This window comes from Colius striatus, chromosome 1 (assembly GCF_028858725.1).
Source record: "Colius striatus isolate bColStr4 chromosome 1, bColStr4.1.hap1, whole genome shotgun sequence".
NCBI classification, from domain to species: Eukaryota; Metazoa; Chordata; class Aves; order Coliiformes; family Coliidae; genus Colius; species Colius striatus.
The window spans coordinates 121,174,032-121,197,440 of NC_084759.1; the positions used below are offsets into that span (position 1 = coordinate 121,174,032).

Here is a 23,409-nt window from a genome sequence, read left to right on the forward strand (position 1 = left end):
GCAAATATGATGGCTTTGTTGATGCTGTCAGGGTGGTCTGACCACTTCCCACGCTGGGCATGCAGATTGGGTCACTGTGGAGCAGTCAGCAATTCACTGGGTGTCTCCTCTAGCATGTTGTTGTTGTTGCTCACACCAAGGCAGTGGCCTGAAGGAACACTGCCATGAAATCAACGCAAAACAAATCCACCTCCAGCTGCCCTGGCTTGCACGGGGACATGCAGGCTGTTTGTTCCAAACCAGCGGCTGAAGATGCTGCCAGGAGGACAGGAAACCATGCTGGGAACTCGGGGCTCTCCTCAGATTTGGGGTGGATACCCATCCCTTCAGACATTCCTCATTTTGTCTGGAGGAAGGCTCAAGACATATGCATTACTGCTGCCTCTTGAGGTGACAGGCTGCAGGGCTGTTAGAGCATGCAGCCCTCACAACCATTCTCTTTCCCTCCTGGCTTCCAAGGTGAAAAAGTTACTCTCAAGTCCAAATGAAGGGACTGTTATATCCTGCCCCAGACACCTCCAGGGCCACTCTGGGATGATCTGGGATCTCCCTGGCTACTGGTTGTTCCTTGGCCAGTACTGGCTGCACTGCAGGGTAAGAGGCAGTCAGCACTACTGGCCATCCTGACTCGGGTCAGGATGTTACCCTGCAAGGTAACACGAGACTGAGCAGAGCCCAGCAGGCCCTACCTGAGCCATGAAAAGTACCCACAAAACAGTCAACTTGCTGTCACAGCATCACAGGGCAGTTCACAGGAGGGATGGTGGAAAAGATAGGGGTAAGTCTCAACTACCAACCACAGGCCATGTTTCTCTGTCTCATCATAGGAACCACTCTTAGCTTGCACTGCCCAGTAAGGACTGCATTAGCATCACTTGTCTGCCTACCTGAAGCATGTCTACCAAGGAGGATCCTCAGGGCTTCCAGGACATTTGTCCTGCTCTCTCTGCTCTGCCTGCCAAAATGCTGCAAAATATCAGTCATAGCCTCTCAGCTGTTCTGAAATAATGTATTTGGCCTCAGTCTGAAGAGCCTGAGTAGCACTGCACTTCCCTGGTAGCCATCATGTTGATAATGTGATCATATTTAGGAGTGAGCTGAGGCACTTCTTGCTTTCTGCTCTGCACCTCTCAGGTTCAGTCAATCCTTTTCTACTACAATGCTTTTTCTACACTGTTAATTATTAATTAATTTTCTCCAATTACATCTGACAAGGGCCCTGGCTAAAGAGGAATTTTGCGATGTGTCTCCAAAAAGATCATATTTGTCTGCAGCTTCGCTGCATTTAAGGAAGGTCATTCTGTGCTCAAGCACTCTCAAAACAGACAATGGCCTGTCTCCAGGTCTCTAGAACCTCCCATCTAGCCATTGTCATGGAAACTTTCAACTTGAGTGTTCCTCTGATACATACCCAGCCTCACCAATACTTTCTCATCAGTCTGTCTTTCAAGAGATTTAGGCCACCACAGCCTACATTTTTTGAGTTGATGCTCTCACCGTCTTCAATGTCAACTGCATTAAATTACAACAGTGCTACCTGCTGTTGACAAACCCACCTAAAATATGGTTCTTTGTTTCACTCTTGACACCATTTGTGTTCTGGTGCATTCCTTGGACTTCCCTGGAGCTAGTTTGAAGCTGTTGCAAGGATGTTGTGGAAGCACTTTGTCACAGGGGAGATTTGCTAGTACCCACGTCACACAGACGTTGCTTTTGTTCTGCTGTTTCACCAGCCTAGATCATAAACCCCTTTACAGCTGGAAACATTTGCTGTATATACAGATTGGAAGTACTTCCACAGCAGTTGGCTGCAGCATCCCAGATTTATACTAGTGTCACTGAGGTCAGAAGCTGGCCCAATGCCACGCAGGCTGTGCTTCTGGAGGAGCTCAACGCTAAAAGGCCACATGCTGAAATGGAGGGAAGGTGTTAGAGTGCTGCAAGGTGCTGGAAAAGCTTTTCAGAGCCACAGTAACAAAATGAAGACATCCTTTCTCTGTCAACCTGTGAATCCCTTGTACTTCTTGTGTCCCAGTGTGAAAGACCCTGTGTATTGGAGCACTTGAAAAGACAGATGGGATACCAAGAGCCACATACTAGGCAAGTCCTGTGCTGCAATATGCAGACAAGGAGTATGATCCTAACCAGATCCCTTGGCTGGTACAGCCCTGCTCCATCCAACTTTGCTACACAGCCCTACATGTTCCCTTCTATTCCATAGCTTCATACACCAGAGGACATCTGGGCAGGGATCATTAAGTCAGGCCAGCTGAACCACCTGAGCAGAGTAGGAAAGGGGCTGCAGGGTGGCACATCAATACAAATGCATGGAGTGCAGACATAGCTGTCATGGAGTATAGACCATCAGATGTTCAGGCCACCCCAGGTTTTAGGATGGCTTTGGATAGAGATGGAAGTCAGTTGTATGAATGCCACACTCCCTTGGGTTTGTAGTATGCCAACAGACGTTTGAGTGGGTAATGTCTTGTTGGACTTGGGCTGGAAGGGGAGATGGCAAAGCGGGTGAGAGTTACAATTAGATGTACACCAGCAAGCTTGTCCTGCTCAGGACGAAATGAAAGAAACATTGCAAAAAATAGCAGTGTTGCCAGAGAATCCACTTTTGAATCTGGCTTGCCTGGCTGCGACCTGAGACTCCTTTATAAATCACATCAGGAAGGTAGCATTGGCCAACAGAACACAACAGCTAATCATAAAATCCAAAGAACATCCATTATGTGCTCAGCTAGTGACATCTTAAAGCCTATAATTTTTTGCATCTGTAGTCTCTTGGCCTGTAGCATTTACTCTCCCTTCCCCTGGAGCCAAGATAGAGACAGACTGAGATAAAAACCCTGCAGCTGAACACCCCGGATTTCAGGGAAATTGAACTCAGGCATCTGTACTTCAAATTCAGACCTAATCAGAGCAACCTGAGAAGAACCAGTTCAAAATTAGCTGAGCTCCAGACAGCCATCTTCATCTCCTGCTTCAGCAAGAGACAGTCAAGACCAGAGCCAGACCTCCAGAGTGTAATCCAAGCAGACTCTTGAGATAAGCAAAATTCAGGTACAACTCAAGTCAGCTTTGTAGACCTGCAGGCCTTTGTAGACAACAGACATGAGGTCTTTTTCTTTTGATTTCAGATTTTGTTGGGGAGATTTCTTAACTTTGGTTTGGTAGCACTCAGGTAAACTCAGTTGTCTCTTACACAACAGCCTGGGCACTCCTGACAAAGAATCTTTATGGAGGGTTTGAGAAGAAGATTGTAAAAATGTGAATTCAGGAAACGGGAATGTTATAACCTTGCTAGCACAAAAGCAAAAGCTATTGTATGCACACAAACCTAGAAGCAGTAACAGCAAAATCCTTTGAAAGAAAACAGCAGTGACTTTTATTGTTGCCTGGTACAAGTTCAGAATGTTGCAAAGTTAAACAAAGCAATTACAGAGCTATGTACTCAAAAATACTTAATATTTCACAGTCTCCTTTGAGATGAATCAGGTATCCAAACATCTGGGGACTGCAAAATCCATCAGGAAACACAGACAGATGAGACACATCAAGACAGGAAGGTTCGGGGCTGCCATTGGAGAGACAAGGAACAGCAGGAGATTCCCGCAACTTCTTTTACGTAAGAAATGTTAGCGCTATGTGGATGTGTACACTAAACAAAAAGAGGAAGAAAAAGAGAGGGCTAAAAAGGGGGTTTGCAAGCCTCCTGCTGCTCTGTTTCTTTCTCACTTTGCTCTGATCTCTCTGTACATGTCACTGGCTGGCAGGATGACTGTTTCCTGACTCATGATTTCGTATTTAATTCTTTCTATACAGGAGGAATTTAAAGGAAATTATTACAGATGTTTTGGCCACACTGCATCGAGTCACTGGAAACTATTTCATTACCCCTGATCTTTTCTTTCTTTTTTTCCTTCCTTTTTTGGTTTTTTGTCTCCTTTAAGAGAAAAGTTAGATGCTTGTCCTAAACACTTTCCAGATTTGAGCTATTCACAGATTGTATGTGGAAGGTAAACACAGCCCAGGTCTGGAAGAAAGAGTCTCTCATACTAGACACTCCAGTAGCCTGGGGTGTTGCAGGCAGTGTCCTTTCAGAGAGCTGTTGCTGCATGAAAATGCTTTGGGTGTAGCAATCCTGTGCTCATCCCACAGGCACTTCATGAAAGAGGTGACTGTTCCATGTTGGGAATTCTGAGAAACCTCTGGCCAGTAGTGGCTGCTGAAGGCATCCTAATTAAAGCACCATTATTTTGCCCTCTCCAGCAGTCCTGCTAAACCATTCCCTGATGAAGCCCCTGTCTGTTCAGTGGTTTGGGAAGAGGCAAATAAATAAATATGGTTGTTTCTTGTAGTAACAAAAATTGAAGGACGCAAGGAAAGAGAAAGAAACAAAACAAAAAAATCCTTTAATTCACTATGTTTCTTCAAAGGCAAATGCCAAGAAGTTTGGTTTCTGGGCTGTATTTCTTTTGTCTTTCTGACTTCTGGATCTTGCTGTACTAAGGGCTTTCAGACACTAAAAAACACATTGCAAACACAAGAAGGGGTGTTTCAGGAAAAGGGCATTGAGATCATGCTTAATCAAACTTCCGTACATTTTGAGAGCTACAGTACTGCCACGTAAGTCAATCATCTCTTTGCCTTTGCAGTTCTCTGCAGCCAACACAGTTGAGCCTCTGACTTCAGGCTGAGACCTGTATCCTGATGTTAGTACACAGCTGATATGTTCAGAGGAAAAAATTCCAGGCTAAGTTCATCTCCTTGCACAAGTCTATCTCAAAGAGAGATGAACTGCCTGACCTAAAAGCAGGAACTTATTGGAGACTGTGAAATCAGAGAAGTTTTGATTCATAGCACAGGCTTCCCAAGCAAAGGAAGTTGAGGCACTGCGTGCCCTCAGCAGGTAATGAAGCTGCATACATTTAAACATTAAGTATTGAAAGTTTATCCAAGTGAGACAAACCTTCTCTTGCTCATACCCTTTGACTCTGGAACTGATCAGAGACTGAAGCTCATTTTAACATCAGTTAGGCACTAAAAGGGGAATGAAAAAATGTAGTCAGCTAATGAAAAAAGGCGTCATTTGCAGTGCAGTAACTCAATGGCATCTCCTTCCATGTTCCAAAGCCAAGCTTGTTTCAAGGGCTGAAAGAAGCCAGAACGAATTCCCTCACCTCTCGTCCTGGCTCACTTTTGGGTAAGAATCTGGAAGAGGAGTTTTGGATAACGAGAGCTATTGGCACTATGAGTATCTTCCTTTACTCTCCACTGTTTCTGATGAACACTGTTCCTGTCTATCCTTTGGCTGCCTGTACACAGGAAAAGCATCTCTTCGTATGCTCTACCCCTACTACCAAAGCCACTAGCATTATGCAATTTGCTCCCATTTATAGTTGTCCCTCTTCTACCATTCATTGGCAGTCTCCAGTTGTCCCAATACAGTCAATTTTGCTCTCAGACTAGTTTTTCCAACCTTCTCCTAATCTGTTTCAAGTATAGTAGAGTTTCCTCACATGCTTTCTCTACTTCCCCTTTGCCCTAATTCCCTTTCCTCATTTGTTCCCTCCAATCCCTTTTAAAATTTCTCTGCCACACTTCTTCCCTCCTACCTACTTCTTTCGGTGCATTATGATTAGTTTCTATCAATAATCTAAAGTTGGGCCTCATTCCAAAACAGGAATCAATTGAACTTGTTGTTAGTGACTTGTCAAGGGCAGACCTTTCCATGAGCTAGTAATGACTTACGTCTCATAGTGTGCAGAGGCAAAGCTGTGTTATTGCATATTCTCCCTTCTAAATCAGAGACTATAAAATGAAGATTGCAGTCTTGCAGAAAGGCTTTTTGCCTTTTTTTTTTTTTTTTTTTGCAAGATTAGCAGAACTACAGACAGCATCCTGGCCGAACTCCAGTTTAGAGTCATCTCTTTTGCTGTTTCAGATAGATGCTGCATTGTTTTTTCCGTTTCCTAGACCCAGAGGTTGGGCGGTAAATGGCTGTGATGTTCTCTTCAAAGCTAGAACATCACGTACTGGGGCAGAGGCCTCATTAACTCAAAAGGAAGTGCTGTCAACCTTTCTCTCTAGGTATGCAATACCACTGTTTTGTTCCTCACATCACACTTTGAGGCTACTCGTATGAGGCCTGCCAAAGACATGCTAGCTGGGCAAGTACCATCTTTTACTGCCCTCACTGTCAACCAAAATGGCATAGCTCTGCAATTTCAAGAGCTGACTTTTCAATACTGGGTAAGGAAAACACCTAGGACCTTCTACATTTAATAGCAATAATAAACCAAGTACTAATCCTGAAAATTTTGTACAAGAAAGAAGATGGTACTGGCATCATTTACCCACTGAGGGGAGTAGAATATAGAAAAAGAAGTGGCCTAATCTCCCTCACTGACTCTTGCAGTGTCAGGAGCAGAGCTTTTCATAGCCTGTGATGTGCCATCCGTGTGATGCCGGCCAGTTCCTTTGCACTATGAAATTCAGACCCCAGTTTGAACAATTCAGCTTTCATTTGTGTACAAACACTAGTATGTAAAGGGAAAAGGAAGCCAAGCTGAGACTGCAAAACCTCATTTCACATGTGAATGTCCATGCTCCCTTTTAGTTACTGGTACTGCCTTGACACGGAACATAGAGCGGACTGCACTTCCCAGACTGCGTGTGGAGCACTTCTCTATATTTCGGACAACTGTGCTGCTAGTAGCTCACAAAAACACTCACCCAAAACTGCTGACACCTGTCAAATCCCTCAAACAGCATTGCTGGCCCAGCCAAGTGAGTTTGAGGAGCCATCTGGCCAGGGACACAGAGCCCACGTGCTGGGCCTGGCCTCTTGCTCCCCAGAATGGGATAATTAGACATTGTTCAGCAACTGAATTGCTGCTCTGTGAAGCCATGGGCTTTTCTTGTAGGGACAAGCCCATTAACACGCAAACTGCCAAGGGAAGGCGGAGGTCAGAGATGTCCCTCACCCCCTTCCTCTCCCTCACAATAAACAGGAGGCATAAGAGAACGGGCAGGGAAGAGGAAGGGAGAAGCCCTTCAAACATGTCCCATTTAAACCCTAACACGGGAAAGAGCTTTCCTGCTGTACACAGGTTTTTGTTTGCAATCAGGTCCCTGTGAGCTTGTGAGCAGTCTCTCCTGCCTGGGGAACTCAGTGGTGCAGTCTCACTCTTGCTGCCTTCTCTCCGTGCTCCTGCATCAGCTGAGGTCCCACCTATCACCACCACAGCCCAAAGAGTTGAAATCACTGCAGAGACGGAACTGCACTAAATGTCCCAGTCTCCAAGCTGGAGTCACCATGAAGTAAAGTGAGTAGCACTATTGCTATCAGTTTCTTTTCAAGGAGGCAGAAATGAGGAAAAGAATAGAAATGAGGCACTTTTACAAGCCAAAATATCTTTAAGCACAAGCATTGACATCAGGTGCATCTGTACTGTCCCCTGAATAACAGCTATCCAAAATGTTTTTACATCTGGCAAAAGTTCTCTGTAAAGAGGCAGGAAAATGCTTTTCTGACTTTTTGCATTCTCTCAAAGAAAACAAACTCTTGTCTCTTTCCCCTTTTTCTACCAATGCCCACTTAAACTTGCTTCGTAGATATATAATGTTGCAGAGAAAATCCTTGCTGTTACCCTTTGTCCATCTGCTAAATCCTTCCACCATCCTGCAGGGAGTTCAAATCTGTAGTACGAGATGCATGAAAAATCCAGAGTAAGGAACCATTATTAGGGCAGGGATAAGCCTCCAAAGCCCTTATGATCCAGAGCTGCAGCTCACGTCTGTCTTTAATGCCCAAGAGCTCACATCAATAATTTAATGAGTGCCTTACATCCTGAAATATTTCACAAACTGTGCAAACAAGACTCACTCCACCCACCTCTGAGCTGGGAGATGGCAGCTGTTGAGCTGGGCAGAGCAACACTACGTGACAGTTTAGGACACTGAGTTAAAAAAAAAAAAAACAAATCATGGCTCCAGCTGAAATTGCTTCTGGAAAGGGAAAGATGCAGCACAGCATGAACATGTGTGAAAAAGTGCCTATCCCCTAGAAACAATTGACAAACCAGAGGATTTTTTTTTAAACTCTGGGTGAACTGAGGGTAGAAGTGGGGCTTGTTTTACCCTGTACCCACATGGTAACATTTGCCTCGATGATGCCAAGGCAGCAATTTGACTGAGATGATGCTATGCTTGCCATCTTCTGAATCATTCACCCCATTTCTGCAGCAGATTTTTTTGGGCAACTCCCATGCAAGAGCTAACCAGACAGAAACCTGCTTAGGGTGTAATGGCTGCAAGCACAGCTTAAGGCTGAACAGCGGCACACTTATTGAGCTGCCACGTTTTAGGAGCCTAAGTAGTATCCAGTTAATCTTCTCAAATCTCATTATTGCAGCAGAGTGACAGATGGGTATTTTAGCAGGCTAGAAATGAGGACTAATTAGGACTCCTAGCCCTTCCTTGCATTTATTACATTGGTTCCTTCCCTACCTCTGAAGCATATTTGCAAGCAGTGCCAGGCAGAGGGGGCTGCGGGAGGACATTACTCCTCATCCAGATTCTGGCAAGTCTAACAAGGGACCCAAAATCGAAGCTATTGGGATTCAGAGCTGAATTTCCTGACTCAGACACATCAAATCTTGGGCAGCAGTGTGTGACTGGTGCTCACTATTGAGCCAGGAAGGAAAAATGATGGACTCAATAGATCAAAAACAGCTCTTCACATTTACCCCTCCTAAGCCCGCCTCAGGCATAGGCACTTGATGTGTTGACTTTGGTAACGTGTGCATGCTGCCATCCTGGCAATAAACTTATTGAAATGGAGTGGATGGAAGGAAAATACACACAGAAAAACCCAACCCAACTAAATAAGGTGAACTGAAAACACTTGGGAGAAGGGAGAATCCCCCATGCCCCCTTTGTAACCTTGGGCTGTAGCCTCAAGCCAAACCCCACGCTCCCTTTAGAGATTCCAGGACATTTGTTTTAACTTCTTTTTGCTGCATTCCTCTACCTTGTACTTCTGGTTTCCAGCCGGGACTGGAAAGGAGAGAATGGGAATATACGAGGAAATCTGTTGCTTTATTTTTCTGGCTTGATTAGAAGCAGAAGATGCAATAAATCTCACAAGAGAGATTGGTCTCATTGAGCCTCTCATGTATCTAAAACTACCTGACTGGAGCACGGGTAAGGAAAATATGATACCAAGTGGGGCACACTAGGAAGATACAAAAAGAAAGAGCAAATTGGTGAAGCTGTTCCCCTCTCTGATTTTACATAAGGAAAGCAAGCTATTCAGTCCTGCCAACAGCTTATTTATTTCACACAAATTGCAATGCAGACACAACGGGTCCAGAAGCAGGCTTGCCCTGCCTGATCACACCTCTGAGCCTCTTGAGATGTCACTGCCATCACTACCAGCAGCACCATAATGAGAGATGAAAACAAACACTAGTTGCACATGGAGCAAAGGGTTTTCCACATGCTGGTTGGCCCTGTTGTGCTGCCAAGCTGTCTGCTTGCAACAGGACCGACAGTCACATTCACTGCTGAGATGGCAAATACAGAGTACTGAGAGTATCAAAAATATCCCAGCTGAAATACTCAGATCCAGATAAGCAAACCCTTCCCTTTTCTCCCACCATTCTGAGTTTGCTAAATCAGCTCTTTTTTTCTTTCTTTTTTTTCTTTGATGAGCCACCAAATACTGATGGTGAAATCAGGCACAGATCTAGCCTGGATTCTCAGCCCTGCACGCCGCATGTAGAGAAAGTTCAGGAGCAAGTCAGCACCTTTCAGAGAAAAAGGCAGTACTAGTACTGCTGTGTCGAGTAAAAGCCAGCAGTGGTATCTTTAAATGAAGTTTATACTGAAAAATCTAACCTGATCTCCTGTCTAACGCTCTTTAGGAAACGAGTTACACAACTTGGTTACAGCAGAAACATCTCTTGGCACTTTGGATGTTCAATCCCTATTTTAGAGATGCAGGTATATCTCCCCTAACTATTCCATCATGTGACAGCATTTAATTACAAAACCAAATGCATACACATTCCCAGATAAGAGAGAGCAAAGAAAGGACATGAGGTGTAAAGAGAGCTTTGCATTTGGTTTGGGGTTTAGTTTTTGTTCTTTCTTTAACTGTTCTGTGCTTTACAGAACTAAACAAAGCTTTCTGTTCCAGATGATAAATCTTCAAGCTGCTCCTGGCCCCAGAGAGCACAGGAGATAATAGCATTTCCAAAGGCATTTAGTTAGCTGAGCCTTGAGTGTAGAAGAGGGCAGAGAGAGAAGCTGGAGATAAATGGCTGTGAACTCAGCTCAGCTGCTTGGGGCATATTTCTGAGAGCAGCAGCCACAGCTGAGAATCCTGCAAAGGGATGCACATTTCCCCTCCCCTTTCCCAGTTTGTGAGCTGGAGAAGAGCGTGTAACACAGCCCTTCAGTGTCTGGCCACAAGCCTCCCACCAGTTTTGTGCACCTTGGGGAGGGTGTGCTGCTTCACAGCATTATTTGTAGGCTTTCTGTTAAGCCAAGAATCCACACAGCTTTCATTAAGATGCAGCATATCACTGTATTGTATAAAGCATACATTAATTCATTTGAGCTGGCCAGTAGAAAGATGGCAGAAATCATTAAAGAACAGGAGCTATTTATGAAAAGACAATTCATTTTCAGCATTAACCAGGGCAGAAAGGATTCTTTACGTGTCCCAATTGCCTTTTAGTTATGGACTGAAGTTGCCAACCTAGCCTGGGAGACAAAGGCAAACTTCTGATAGAAACTGTATAAATTGCAAGGGATGTCAGAAGAACATTTCCAAGTGAGTTTAGGGAGGTGGTCCTTTCCCTCTGGCTCAGAACTGGTGAGTCCACACCTGGAGTTCTGTGTCTGGCTCTGGGCTCCAAAGTACAAGAAAGACTTGCTGGCACAAGCCCAGCTCAGGGCCACAAAAATGATTAAGGGAACTAGAGTCTCTCTCGTATGAGGAGAGGCTGGGATTGTTCAGCCTGAATAAGAGAAGGATCAGGAGGATTCTTATTATTATGAACAAATACCTGATGGGAAGAAAGGAACAAAAAGGAACCCAGTTCTTCTCAATGCTGCCTACTGACGGGATAAGAGGCACAAATTAAAACCCATGAGATTCTGTCTGAACAAAATACTTTTTTACTGTGACATAGCCAAAGCCTGTATCAGGTTGCTCACAGAGGTTGTAGAGCCTCCATCTGTGAAGATATTCAAAACTCAGCTAGACACAGTCCTGGGCAGATGGCTCCATCTGACCCTGCTTGAATGGGAGGTTTGGTCTATATAATCTCAAGAAGTTCCTGCTCATCTCAGTAATTTTGTGATCCTGTAACATTTTCTCCTACTGTTAAGGTAACTCTTCCTATACAAATATTAAATTACTCAAGCTGAAGCAGCCACTCAGTCAGCCCAGCGTTGCTTGAAACTGGGGCTGTTGCACACAGCACAAGGATGGGGGTAGGCTGGTTTGAGCCTAGGCAGGGCTGCTGCTCCCAAATGGGAGGACAGCAGTTGAGGTAGAGGAACAAAAGACACGTGCAAAAAGTGTGGGTTTTGCTCTCTTTCTTTTGTTGCAATGTTAAGACTGAAAGTGCTTCCACTCACTGAAAATGGGGAATCTAATCCAGGTGCATGTCAGAAGGGTGAGACAGTAGAAGACTGGGACTTCCCTGTCTGCTTATGTGGTGTATGCCAGAAGAATTCTAGTGTTAGAGATTGAACTCCTCACTCTCACATGAAACGACAGCATGGATCTGGCACTTGAGTGAGAGTGAAGTTTAATATTGGTGTCTATAACTTCATTGTATTGCAAGGACCTAAACATCAACCACAAGCTAGGTCTCAAGCCCATGGTAAGTACTTTCATATCTGCAATTACACAAGTGCAGAAGACCTGAAAGTCTGCTGGTAGTTTCAGATAAATGTAGAAAACAGGATTACACTATTGAAGTATGAAAGTTACCAATACAGTCAGCACAATTGCCCCGTGTTATTACATTTAACACTGAATTCAACTTATGTTACGCTGTTCTCTGTGTCCATTGCAAACCTGCTGCAGATTTTTTTTTGTTATTGTTGACAATGCAAAACTCATTCAACTGAAGTTATCAGCAGAGAGGCTGAAGGCTCTGGCATACACATGAAGGACAACTGGAGGTTGGCGTTCTGGGCATGTATGGAAGGTAAACACTAGCAGGAAAATAGCCACACCTGTTGCCCTTAAAACAAGCATCAGTGGAGCCAATTAACAGCCTTTGTGTGTAACAAGGTATCTGCAGGTTTCCAGGTCAAAGCTCTGAGCTTGTCTGGCACTCTGTTGGTGGTTCAGGATTGGAGGCAAACAGTGATAGCCCTCTATCCTTTAATCACTCTCCGTTTATATTTCATACATAGGAAAACTGCATCTAGTCCAAGCCATGCTGTGGGCAGTCAATCTGACAGCCACCTCACCCCAGGCCTTTCAGAGCAGGACTGGCTGCATCATTACTGACAGGCTGTTTTCATTTCCTCTATTAGTGTTAAAGAAGAAACACTGGAACATAAATCTTTGTCACAAGCCTGACTGCCAGCAAATGTTGCTGCTGTAGAACTGTGTTGCATAAGCAAAGCCCAAGTTATAGATGCACATTTGCTAGTACTTTGTGTCACGAGCTCTCAAAACTAGAACCAAGCCCACACCAATACCTTGGATCCAAGCATTGCAGACAATTGGAGATCTCCCAGACTACTTGTTCACCACATCTACCTCTATATTGTGCCTATATCACACATCCACCCTGTGCAGTGCTAGCATTTCAGCCACTGCAGTAATTTCCTTGAACCTTTTGAGTGCCGTGGTACCAAAAGCAGTGAAGTCCATATGCCTCGGTTTCCCAAGTTCAGATGAAATCAGCTCTTATCAACAAAGAGAAAAGTTTTGCTAAAGCAAAATACATTTTCTAATCTAGAATCTGCCAGCAAGACGTGATTCACGCTGTTCACAGAGGGTGGGAGAGAAGGTAGGATCAAAGTGGGGCTTGGTGCATGCAAATGACGTGTGCCTCCTGCAGTGCTTGGTAAGGGAATTATAAAGCAGAAGGCTGCATGGAAGAGCTCTCTGCTAGTCACACAGCAATGGAAAGTCAATACAGAACAAGGAGCTGGGCTCGAAATACGAATGTTCAATGGCAGTAACACTGTGCCAAAGAAACACAAAAATCCAGCTCCCAGGAACCAGAAACAGATTGAGGAAATAACACAATATCATCCAAAAGAAGGAGGAAGAGCAGAGTAACAGAAGCAGACAGATGGCTTCTGCTCCCGTTGTTCCCAGCATCTTTTTGCTCTCACTTTGTTGCCATAGAGGCTGATATCTGGGACTCACAATGTGATGCTCTGCCTGTGAGAGCGCATGGAGAAAAAACAACCTTTGCATTATTAATAATTTCCCCCACATTACCCATTTTGGCAGCAGAGTTTCTCACTCCCCTCTCTGCTGGACATGCCTTGGCAGATTCTGAAAGGCCAAGGCGCCGTTTTCAACCCCAGCCTCGGCCCAGCTTCTCCGTCTGCTAATTCATGTACTCAGCCTTCAGGGCCTCTCTGCCACAGCTCCCCTCCACTGCACAGTAATATAGTTCCCATCTCTCCTCCACTATACAATAAAATAGTGTCTTTTTCTCTTGCCCCCAAACTTCAGAGTCTGACTGTCTCTTTTGCTACCATCATAAAGATGAGTGGATGCAGTTTTAAGTATTCACAAAAGCTGCATGGCTACAGCCAGGGGTAGATCCCATAGAGTGCAGGTCACGGGGCTTCCTAGTACATCCTATCTGTGTGAAAATGTAGAGCAGACTGCAGCAGCATGTCAGATAAAAAAAAAACAAAAACAAAAACAAAAAACAAACAAAAAAAAAAGGGACTAAGGCATTTCAAGCAATCCCAAGAGGCTGTTTTTGTTCCATTATCCTTCTAGCCCCTGCCGCTTCCTTCCTTGCAGGGAGACAACCGTTTGCACAGCCTCAGAGTGAGGGAGGTCAGGAAAGAGATCTGGATTGAAGACAATTTGGCTACGTAAAGAGAAAAAGGTTTCTTTTCAGCTTGATCAGTTCTGGAGACAGAAATCCTCAGTGCCACAATGTCTAATTTTGAGAGCGGGATGAATGCAGCTCTTCGTTTCTCTGCAGCAGATTAAATGAGCCTGTGGCATTTTCATTTTTCCAAGGGGACTTTAAAAAAAAAAAAAAAACAAAACAAAGGCCTTCTCTTTTTCCTCCACATTGCCATTAATGGTCCTTCAGCAGTTTTCCCAGGACTTCCAACATGAGTTGCTCACCAAAAGCACCTACCCAAAAATATGGTCACACAGCCCCTTTGAAACATCAACATGGCAAAAGCAACTCGAAAAACAGGATACTGAATAGACACAAATGTACCTTGGTGTGGTACATGCTTACATGTGCCACATACTTGCATGTACCCTCATGTACATCCCTGCATGCTCTCATCCCAGAAACACATGCAGCTGCATATGCAAGTGTGAGGAAGGAAAGCTACAGACCCAGCAAAGCTGCTTCACATCTGGGTAGCAGGTTTACGGACTGGCTCTGAAGGGAGTCTGTTCTCAAAGCAAACTACTTTCTCCCTGAGTGACAAATCTAAGTATCTTATCTGAGTACCAACAAGGCAGCCTCACGATAGAACATATAGCATCATAATCAGGCAGAAGATAGCATGCTGAGGGGCTGTACCAAAACAGCCAAAGAGTATTCTAGGTCATCTTTCCTTTGTACGGAGCATATTGCCATTGAATTGTTGTTACAGTTTTCCCTCAGAAATACTTGTCTGGCCTACAGTAAAGCCTTGACCTACCACAGTTCTCAAAAGTGGTTAAGACCCTGCTTGGGGAGCCAGCGCAAGGTAGAGTTACCACACTTCTATGAGACTACTAACACTAAATGAAAACTTCATTCACTCTTCCATTCCAATGCAGTTGTGATGAGGCAGGAGCAGTCATTGCACAGCTGCACAACACAGAGGAGTATCATGGGCTACCAATATTGTGATCTCCTTGCCGTTATTACAATCCCTGTAATGGTTTCCTCACCCTTCCCCCTGTGCTACATTTGCAGACAACAGGTCCCTTTCCCTCCCTGACCTCAGGGATTGCTGCTGGCTGGCCCTTTCTATCATTGCAAGAAAAACCTTCAAGTGCAGAGCACAAGGGAGTTGATGGCTTCACACGTCCTCAAATTAATCAACATCTCTTTCTACAGAAAATAACAAACAAAGCCAATAAGCAGCATTGGACAGATAGAAAGTGCTTTGGGTGCTACAGGCTCAGGATGAGAGCCACTGCAGGAGCTGTGGCAAGAGTCGGAGGGGGTTAAGGGGAAGAGCTGAGCTCATTGCATCCCAACCAGACAACATCAGGCAGGAAACAGATGTGCAAGAAACCACAGAGGGGTACAGCAACAGCAGAATTAAGTCTCCAGCAAATAGGGGAAGCTCAGTCACACAGAGCTGACCATCACCCTGAGAAGAAGGCGTCTAATCTGAGATTTGGCTATTTGCTGCCCTCGTAGCACCTCTTATCCCAATATCTAGACGCCACCATATTAAAAAAGAAAGAAAATGATTCCACTTTTCTCCAAGTTCCTACCTGTCTCTAAGCAAATGAAGCACAGGTAGGTCTGAATCAGTAGCAGTCTCTATGTAAAATACTGGATTACCTTTTACCAGCACAATCCAATTTTTGTAGATTTTGTTTGCATTTCCATTTTAAAAAGTGAAAGTTATACCTGGTTGTGTACCTGAAATCCAAGTCTGAATTCCCCACAGTTTAGAAGTACTGGCAATATTAAACTGTGTTTTGACTTAGTCCCTCTCGCTTTAATAGTTTTTACTTTTTATCTCCCTCTCATTACTTCTGTGATATAACCAGAAGCAAGACTACTCTTTGTGCCTGTGTTCTTAAGCAATTCAAATTGTCCTGCCCCAACAAAGGTTTGTGCACAACCTTATGCCCTGTCTTCTCCACTGGCCCATTCACCACTAGAAATTGTACTGTTGTTTTTACAGGAGCCAGGGATCTGTTGTGCAGCTCCTATTGACCTCACTATAGGCACTGTGTGCTTTTCTTCTCCAGAAACCAGGCTGGTTGTCAAGAGGCCAAAATACGACTTTAACGTTAATCCTTCAAGGCTTATATCTGTTAGCTCCCCTGCACCCGGTCAGCACTTTAATATAAATTTTGACACTGGAAAATGTTTTAGTAGAGAGTGTTAGCACTAAATTTCTCCTGCATGGGTGCCTGTGCATGCCCAAAGCCTGACACTGTGGTCTAGTGAAGCTCCTGATGTTCCAAACTATCACTTGTCTCCATGTGTGGATTCAGTGCTATCAGCAACAGAAGAGGGACTATGTGAAATCAGACAAGTTTTACTCACTGGTATTGCCAGCCATCATTCTTTTATGTGAGCTTTTCCTCAGCTCAAATGTTATTAAAGTCATGGTTTGGGAATTTTAGTGGGAAGAAAGAAAAGCTCATTTTGCCCCAAGTTTCTACCCCTCTTGCCAGGAGAAAGACTTGAAAACTCAGATGCACATTGAGGTTTCAGAAAACCTAAAGCAGAAAAAGAATCCAGCACTGATTTTTATTTTATCTCATGACTTTTGTGGTGTGAGTCATGGTTTTAAATGCTTGGGAGCACTGATAGCAGTCTGAGCGTGTAAGGGGCTTGACCAGTCTCTGTATAGAGACTGCCAGCAGGAAAAGGCCAAGCTGGGTCAAATGTGGTAGCTACAGGAACTGACTTGAAATACAGTAAATTCAACACATCTGAGCTTTGAACCAGCTACCAGACAGCAACATCTGTCCATCACCATTGACCTGAATCAGATCTGAAGAATCAACTTAGGAATAAAAGCTTTCTATCACGTTTTTGTTCTCCTGAGCTACACCACTGTACTTGCTAAAGTCTTTCCATCTACACTCTGAAATACTTTGTAGTTCTGCAGCAGCTTTTATTTTATTATTAGAAAGTTCTTCATATCAGAGCCTTAGATACATCTGTCTGATGAGATACTGGCATCTTTTCACCCTTCACTGAAATGCAACCACCTTTGAAGCAGACCGTAGCAAGTTATTAAACAGTTAAATAACAGGAGAGGAAATACTGATACCTTAAGCAGAATATCATTCTCTCCACTGGAATTTGGCAACAACACAGGAACCAAGGTCCTTGCAGAAAGCACAAGCTGCTCTTCAACAGCCACAAATATGTAGGGACTCAAGTCATGCATCTCCTCCACAAAGCATCACTCGAGTAGTGCAACACCCTCTAACTGTAATGGCTGTGTACTAATCCAGAGGGGAAAATGCCAAACTAAATTGTATACACTAGCCTTGGATCTTCCCTGTACTCTCTTTGCCATCCCCAGCACCAGCAAAGCAAGTCTCTGCTTCTCTTCATCTGCGTGAGTGTGCAGGACCAGTCACACAAAGCGGCAATGGATGATGGTGTAAAGCAAACCTGAGCATGAAAGCACAATTGATATGACTTATGTCCTGCCTGTCCTACAGCCCCCTCTTTCCCAGTTAACCCTTCTGAGTGTGTTTTAAAACCTGCTATCACAAAGTTTCCATGACAAATCCTTTTCTGGACAGCAGCCAAAGTGCTTTACCCCTCCTCATCACCGCCAAATGGCATGAACCGTTTTACATCTTCATTGTTTCTAAGTACAGAACAACCAGACCCTGCATCTCACTAGTCAAACATGTAGTACTATCTAAACCACAGAGAAAGCTGTTTCTTTTAGTGTCTACCAAAGCTCCTGCTCACAGGAGCACTGGCTTGTCACTGGAAATAATTCTTAGCAGGACAGCTGGACTAGCCCCAAACCAACTATCTCTCATATCCTAAATGCTCTTATTTTGTTTCACAGTTACAAGTTGCAAGTTTGTGATGTCCTAGGGACATCTGAACCTTCTTTTCTTTCCAAGATGTCAGTTTGGCCACATTCCTATTGATCCTGAGAGCCCTACTGGCAACAAAATGAGTATCTGTAATACTCTCATTTTTTAATCCCACTGTCCTGACTAACCAAATTGTATCGACCTAACTTACATCCTTCCCAATAAACCTATAACAACCAAGTCTTTCATTTCTGAATCCCACGGCACTGGGCAAAGGGATGTACTATTCAGCAAATAGCAGTACTGCATAAAGGGAAAGGAACTTCGTATTCTCCCCCACTACTCCTCAGCGTGGAGAGATAAGTAGGTTGGAACTGTGAACCATCCCACAAATGACACTTGAGACAATGTCCTTCTTTCTTATGCCCCAAAAAACTACTTTAAAAACTGCAACTGAACACACTGCCAGCGCCTACCTTCCCTGCGTTGTTTTTCAGCGTTCTTGTAAACAGCTGTAAATTGTTCCTCCACTGCAGCAGCTCTTGTTAACAGTGGATGGAATTTATCTATCTGTACCTCGGTCTGGCAAAGTGGTATCAGTTCATTAAGTCTGATATTTTTGCTGTTTCGATTCAATTGCCTTTAAGGGCTATATAAGTTAAAAGAGAGTAATTGTTAGGGACAACTCACAACAAAATTGAGCGACTGGGTTTCCCCCACATTCGAATAAATGCACACATATAACATTTTATCTCAGTAATATATGTACTCCACTCTTCACTGTTCAGTGGAAAAGACTACTGTTATGTAGTTCATCCCTCTGCCAATGCAGTTCCACACTGTGCTTCATCAGCCATACTCATCAGCAAATGAAAGACTCGATTGTACAACCCTCCCCGTACAAAGCTGACGTTGCTGCTGGAAGCTTTTTTTACTCGGAGTAGCCTGACATTGGTAAAAGTTAATTCAAACTGGAACATCATGCTCACATCAGGGATGGTAACAGGCACACATTTATTTTTCCTCTCGCTAATCTGCAGGGATCTCTGTATGCCAGACTCTCAACTGCTTCTGTTGTCACCCAAACCTCTTTAAGAAAAATCATTTTGCTTCTTCTCTCATCCAGGACTGACATTTCAAGCTTAGGACCCTCTGATCTTACTGCAGTTACTTCTTGTCTGAGCTACCGTATTGTCACACGATATCTAGGGGCATCGAGGTCAAGGGGAGGAGGAGAGGAGAGAAAGGTAACAGGCAAGGTAGCGAAAATATTAGCTCAGCTGCATTCTACACCTCACACCCATCCCTACACCACCCCGCCCCCCAGTCTCCACCCTGTCTCCATCCAGCAGTGAAAGGACAATACGGGAACTGTACTGGGAGTCCAGGAGGGGCAGATGGGATGTTCCCAGTTCCTCCCTACAGCCCTGCAGCACTTGAGTCTTGCTGGCTTTGGGAGGATTTCCTAGTCCAGGAGGAGGCAATGCTAAGCGCAGTTCTAATTTCCAACCCTATCTTCCTAAAAGCTTGCTACTCCCTTCCACAGCCAGGCAGATGGGAAAGGGCACTGTGACGTATTGCTGGCTGCCTCTGCCCACACATAGGCAGCCCAAGAGCATCAGCCCAGTCCTTTCCCCACACACAGTAATACTCATGCAAGGGTCATGCAGACGCGTCACCAAAGCAATCTTCCGATCGTTCATTCATTGTGAGTAACTGGGCAGTGACTCCACTTCCCAGGGATAAACCAGCTCCAGGTAGTCTAGCCCTCAGCCTTGGGAAAGGTCTGGTTTGCAGTCCTACTAGTAAAAAAAATAAAGGGCACACGCGCTCTGCTCCTTTGCAACCAGAGTGAGAATAAAGAGGCATTTACCATCCTGCCCAGAGCTCTCCAGATATTCCGTCAGGTCGCAGCCGAATGCGCTCGCGGCTCCCTTCCTCTTGAGTTTCTGTTTGGCTCCCTTGTTCTTCATGAGGTTAGTCCCAAAAGAGGTTTTCCCCCCTCCTACCTTGCCCCCCTCCCCCCAGCCTCACGCTGGGTGACAAAAATCTCGCTTTTCTCCTCAGACCACCGCCCGTGTCCCGCTCCCAGGGAGCAACATCGGGGGTCCCGTGCTGCGTCCAGTCAGAGAAGTAAACATTAATCCCCACCAGATGTTGGGTTGCTCCCGTGGCAGAGAAAGATCAGGGCAAGAGGAGCCTCTCCAGCCGGCAGCAGCAGTGATCATAGCCCGAGCCCGGAAGGGTTCTCATCAGAGGGAAGTGGGTGGTGGACGGGTGCCCACATTGGAGCTGGCAAGCTGGGGGCAGGCAATGGTGGGGGGAGGACGTCTTTCCCTCAGTACGGTCCTGGACACCTTCTGGATTTCATCAGTTGTGCCGTGGCCACTTCCAGCAGAAAGCTTCCCAGTCTGGTCGTCCTGCTCTCGGCTTTCAGAGGAGTCTGGAAGTTCAAACGGACTAATGAAAAGGGACCAGGGAAGAATCTGCAGAAGGCTCCTCTTTGGCTCCCCCCCTTCCCCTCCTCCTGCCTTCGGACAGTTAGAGGAATGAGAAACCAGCTTCCTGTCCTGACTCCCGCTCGCTCGCACTCTCCTTTCCCCTGTTTCACAAATCCTAGGATTATCCAGCTCAAAAAAATGCTGAAAGGAAGTTAGCTGAGCAGGGGGGTGGAGGACAGTTTTTGGCAGTATTGTGCATGTGTGTGTGTGTGTGTGTGCGCGCGTGTATGTGCGCGAGAGAGGCTGAGGGAAGACGAGGAGAGGAGTTGGGGAACGAGGATGGGGACAGGGGGAGGAAGAGGGAAAGCCTGCCCTGACAGTCAACAGATAACGGACTGCCTGAGAGGAAATCACTGCAAGCCGAGCTGCAGCCTGCTGCGCAGCCAGACGCTTCCTGCACTACGAACACTCAGCTCTGAAAAGGCCCAAGGAGGGGCTGGCAAGGAGGAGAGAGACCAGGAGCTGCTCCAGTAAATCTCTGCCTCTGTTAGTAGAGTCCTTCATTGGAAGACACCTTCCTGCCCTCAAACACGACTCTGTCACTTCATGGCTTGCCTTCCTCTATGGGAGTACAGGCTGGAGACACTGAAGTGCAAGAAGGGGGCAGAAACTCGGGAAACTAAAGAGGAGGGGAGGTGGGGGGGAGGTGGAGGGGGGAGGTGGGGGAAAATCTTCAGTTCCCTCTCCCCTGGCAAGCAGAAACAGATGCTGTCTGGGCATCTAAGTTCACATACTTTTGAGTCAGCTCCCAAAAAAAAGCTCCCCTTGACCAATGAAGGAGTTTAGAGATAAGAAATAGAAATCACCCAAACAGCAAGAAGGGAAATAGGATGGGCCTGCTTTCTGAACCTCAGTCTTTCTCTCTCCCTACTCCAACACCTTTCTAGTCTGAGTTTCAGTACATGCATATCTCTGTAAGAGAAGTCACTTGCACTTACTCCACTTTTTTTATCCCAGAAATTCAAACCTCTTTACAGAGCTGGGTGTGATGGTAGGCTACACACTTCATCTAGGGAAGCAAACTTAACTCTGATAAGGCTTCACTGCCCCCTCTTGCTCTGCACCAGATATAACTGGATGAGTATGGGTGAAAAATAAACAAACAAATGAAAACCAGGAAACTGTAGATTTTTCACCAAAAAGCAGACCAAAGACAAGGAGAGTGGTTTCTATTTGGAGAGAAAACTGGCCAGGAAAATGGGGCAAAGAAATCCCCTAACCCACCTTCCTCCTTAACCCTGGACTCCACACCCTCACACAGCAGAGAAATGCCATCCCCTCCTCCAGATCTCTTCAAACTCACCACTTCATCCTTTTATTTTAACAGAGTCGTTTTTCAGAGAAATCAAGCCCCCAGCTGTGACCCAACTGCTGCCAAAAGCAATTCAGGTTATGTCTGTTGGTATGGTAACTTCTATTTTTTTTCCTCAAAAGTATTGGATGTTATCACTTCACATACAAGAAAAAACACCTAGTGAAGGACCTTGAGCAATTATAACTCCTATTGTGCAGTTTATCACCACAATTATCATCATTATCCCCATTTCACAGCTTACTGGCTGATGGGTTGAGGGGAAAATGATTTGCAGAAGGGTGCCAGAGAGATGTCTGGCCTGTTGGCTTCCAGCCTCTTGGTCTTGCTCCCAGGCTAAGGGGAAAAACTGAGCTCTTGCCACCAGACCAGTGGGTGTTCTCAGGAACCCATGGTGCTCATGAAACACTTTAAGCTTCCTTGATTTCATTCTGGGCATCTCACAGCACCTTGATGTGGAATGTGCACAGGGGATCCCTCTCTGCAGTAATGTGCTGCCAAACCCATCGCGTGCCACAGCGCATCCTGCCTGCGTGCCAAGGGCCAGACATCAAACAGTTTGGACAGCCATCAGGATATTCAGACCTGGATGTCTCACCAGGCCATCCTCCCACTGCTCAGGTGGACCTCTCCCTTCTGTACGATGACAAAACTGTCTTCTTGTCTCCTCAGGGGGAGGAATGTCCTCCAGCACATGCCAGCTGAGCCTCAGCACCAGACAAGTGGGATGAACAGCTTCACTATGGCAAGAAATCACACCATCTTCTTTGAAGTCCTGAACAATTCTCTGCAGACATCTTACTCACTTCACGAACTGAACAGAACATTTAAACTACCCATGCTGGTCTCCTCCATCATCCTACATCCAACAGCCTCACTAACAGGGTTTATGTCCACAGCCCTTGCCTGTCCTCTCTGACTGGTGGCCCACTGTACCACACTCCTGTCCTCACGTCCATGCCTTCCATCATCTTAGATATGATTTTACCCCTCTTCCCTTGCAAGCCTGCCCAAATAGAATCGGGAAGAGGATGATTTCATTTAAAAAACTACAATAAATTCAATAAATAAAATCAACTCCTGCACCTACAGAGCTTTCTCATGTCACCCATGAGGGAGCTCCAACCTCAGGTGCAGTGAGGAGCACCCTGGCATGACCACTGTGTAGCATGGGCCCTCTGCCCTCCCTTGCGCAGCTCCACTCCAAGGGGTCTTGGTAGCCCATGGACACAAAGCGTGAACCTGAGTCCAGGGGACTCAGCAGTGCTGCTAGTTCAACCCATCACCCTTGCACCCTGGTGTTTCTCACAGGCTGGTAGGCATTTTTGGCAGAATGCACCACTTCTTGGAGCCAGCTCTGTGGCAGTTCCCTGCAGCAGCTGAGGGAGCCACAGTGATGGTTCCTGCTGAGTGGTTAACACTGCAGAAATTGAGTGCCACCAATTGATTTTAGTTATCTGGGAGGAAGCTGTGCTGTGCTGCCCTGACCCCAGTTAGGCCACGGGTGGGTGATGCTTGACTAGGACCAGGCTAGGAGACCACCATCAACCATTGCCACTGTGGTGCCACAGTGGGTGACAGAGAGAGACTGCCACCCCCAGGCCAAGAAAAAGCAGTATTTGAAGCACAAATGCAGGGAT

The 23,409-nt window shown here is 45.5% G+C and overlaps 1 protein-coding gene across 1 annotated transcript in view; it reads right to left on the reverse strand.

Annotated features, from left to right (window-relative positions):
• ARHGAP31 (Rho GTPase activating protein 31) overlaps nt 1-20,770 on the reverse strand; it is a 63,493-nt gene extending 42,723 nt beyond the window's left edge. Inside the window, exon 1 of the mRNA XM_010207322.2 lies at nt 19,830-20,770. Coding sequence (XP_010205624.2) covers nt 19,830-19,929 — 100 coding nt within the window. The 5' untranslated portion in view covers nt 19,930-20,770. The remainder of the gene's footprint in view (nt 1-19,829) is intronic.
• Between the last annotated feature and the right edge of the window lie 2,639 nt (nt 20,771-23,409).